This window comes from Physeter macrocephalus, chromosome 6 (genome assembly GCF_002837175.3).
Source record: "Physeter macrocephalus isolate SW-GA chromosome 6, ASM283717v5, whole genome shotgun sequence".
NCBI lineage: Eukaryota > Metazoa > Chordata > Mammalia > Artiodactyla > Physeteridae > Physeter > Physeter macrocephalus.
In genome coordinates this window covers 37,274,281-37,276,301 of record NC_041219.1, presented here as the reverse complement: position 1 = coordinate 37,276,301, position 2,021 = coordinate 37,274,281, and the positions used below count along the sequence as shown (strand labels likewise).

Genomic DNA, 2,021 nt, shown 5'->3' with positions numbered 1-2,021 from the left:
CTGCGCGGCCGGAGTCTGTGCCCCACAACGGGAGAGGCCGCAACGGTGAGAGGCCCGCGTACCGCAAAAAAAAAAAAAAAAAAAAAAAATAGCAGTTATGTTTTCTGCACACCTGCTACACACTGGGCACAGCACTCAGACTCCTATCATAAGCACTATCTCATTTAATCCTGTTATCCCTGCTTTATAGGTAAGAAACTGAGACACCAGGAGATTCAGTGACTTGCCCAAAGCAACACGCTGTTCACCCATTCCTTCAACATCTATGTATTTCACATGTGGCTCCAGGCACTGCACCAGATCGGAAGCCACAGAGTGGCTGGGCTGGGATCCAAGCCTAAGCATCCGGATGCTAGATTTAATACCCCAGATGGACCAATCCGCAAAGGGAACGCTGTGATGCTGAGCCATGCAGACACACGCAGGAGGCCCACCGGGGGGGAACCCAGGCCCCAGCCCACTTTGGGGTGTGCCGCCCCGTCGGAGCTGCAGGGAGGAGGGTAGGCTGGAGGGAGCCTGAGTCCCGCGGGACACAGCTTCTGGAAGGCAGAGACTCCTTCCTCTGAGTCTGCCTTGTCCTTGATGCCACCTCAGGGTCTACCCGTAGTAGGATCTCAAATAACTGTTCTTGAGGACACATGGCACCCAAGGGGCCACCCCGCAAAGCCGTTTCTACCAATGGATTCTATTCTGTGTAGACAACATGGAAGACTGCCAGGAAACCCCCAGGGTCATCCTCTGCGTCAACAGACTTCCTGGAAATGAAGCCAACCTCGACCTTTAAGAGCCTGCATGATCTAGCCCTTGCCGAGCTCTCCCACTCCACTGCAGCCACCGTTCCCCCAACCTGCCAAGCTCATCCGCACCTCTGGGCCTTCTGCCACCAACGCTCTTCCCTTAGAACTTCACCTGGCTCACCCCTTCATATCCCTTAAGTGCCTACCCAAAAGTCACCTCTTCAGAGAAGTCTTCCTCAACCATCCCTTCCAAAATAGCTTTCCCACTGTTCCCTAACCCTGCTTGAATGGCGTTCCTCATCACCCCAAATCATGTCATCTACCACACGGGTTCATTCATGGATAGTCTGTCTTGCCCACAGGAATGGAGGCTCCGTGAGAGCAGGCTTTGTCTCTTTGGTTCACTGCTCTTATCTCTAGAGCCTGGAAGGGAGGCCGGCACATAGCAGGTGCTCAGTAAGTATTTGCAAAATGACTTGGATACATTACATTACATTAATCTGTATCCACCAACATTTATTGTATACTTCCTACATGAGGCTCTGAGCATACAGAGATTTAAAAACAAGCAAGGCCATGTTCCTATCCCTGTGTTCACAGCTGAGAGAGGGAGATGCTAGAGGGAGGTGTCCCAGTCGAGCAGTGCTAGAGGAGAGGGAGCCAACGGTGTTCTGGGAGCACTGCCCCACCCCACTGCGTGACACGGAGGAACCACAAGCCCTGACTCCCAGTGGGGGGCCCCAAACCTGTGTGACATAAGCTCTGCCCTCAGATGCATAGCCTCGTCCACTTACAGGAGACGAGGGTTCCGCACCGACCCCAGACGGAAAATCGAACCACAGCGTTTCTTTATGCCGGGTAGGTGAAGATTCTGCTTCAAAAGTAGTCACCTACACAGAAGCTTAAAACTATTTTTAAAATTTTTCCATTTTTAAACTGACATAACTAGTTCCTATTTTGTAAACTGAGATATAACATTAGTTTCAGGTGTACAGCATAAGGATTCAATATTTTTCTATGTTGCAAAATGATCACCACAATAAGTCAACACCCAGCCCCACACAGTCACAGATATTTTTTCTTGCGATGAGAACTTTGAAAATCTACTCTCTCAGCAACTGTCAAACATGCAATACAGTACTGTCAACTACAGTCGCCATGCTATTCACGACATCCCCATGACTTACTTGTTTTTTTGTTTTTTTTTGCGGTATGCGGGCCTCTCACTGTTGTGGCCTCTCCCGTTGCGGAGCACAGGCTCCGGACGCGCAGGCTCAGCGGCCA

At 50.7% G+C, this 2,021-nt stretch overlaps 2 protein-coding genes across 2 annotated transcripts in view; one reads left to right on the top strand and one right to left on the bottom strand.

The window, feature by feature from the left end:
- The window catches only part of CHST11 (carbohydrate sulfotransferase 11), a 226,043-nt gene that overhangs the window by 130,719 nt on the left and 93,303 nt on the right, over positions 1-2,021 (bottom strand).
- Positions 1-2,021, top strand: part of LOC102985868 (prostacyclin synthase-like) — a 12,325-nt gene that overhangs the window by 8,495 nt on the left and 1,809 nt on the right. The window contains 1 exon segment of the mRNA XM_024127501.1: positions 1,510-1,595. Within this exon segment, the coding sequence (XP_023983269.1) occupies positions 1,510-1,595 (86 nt within the window).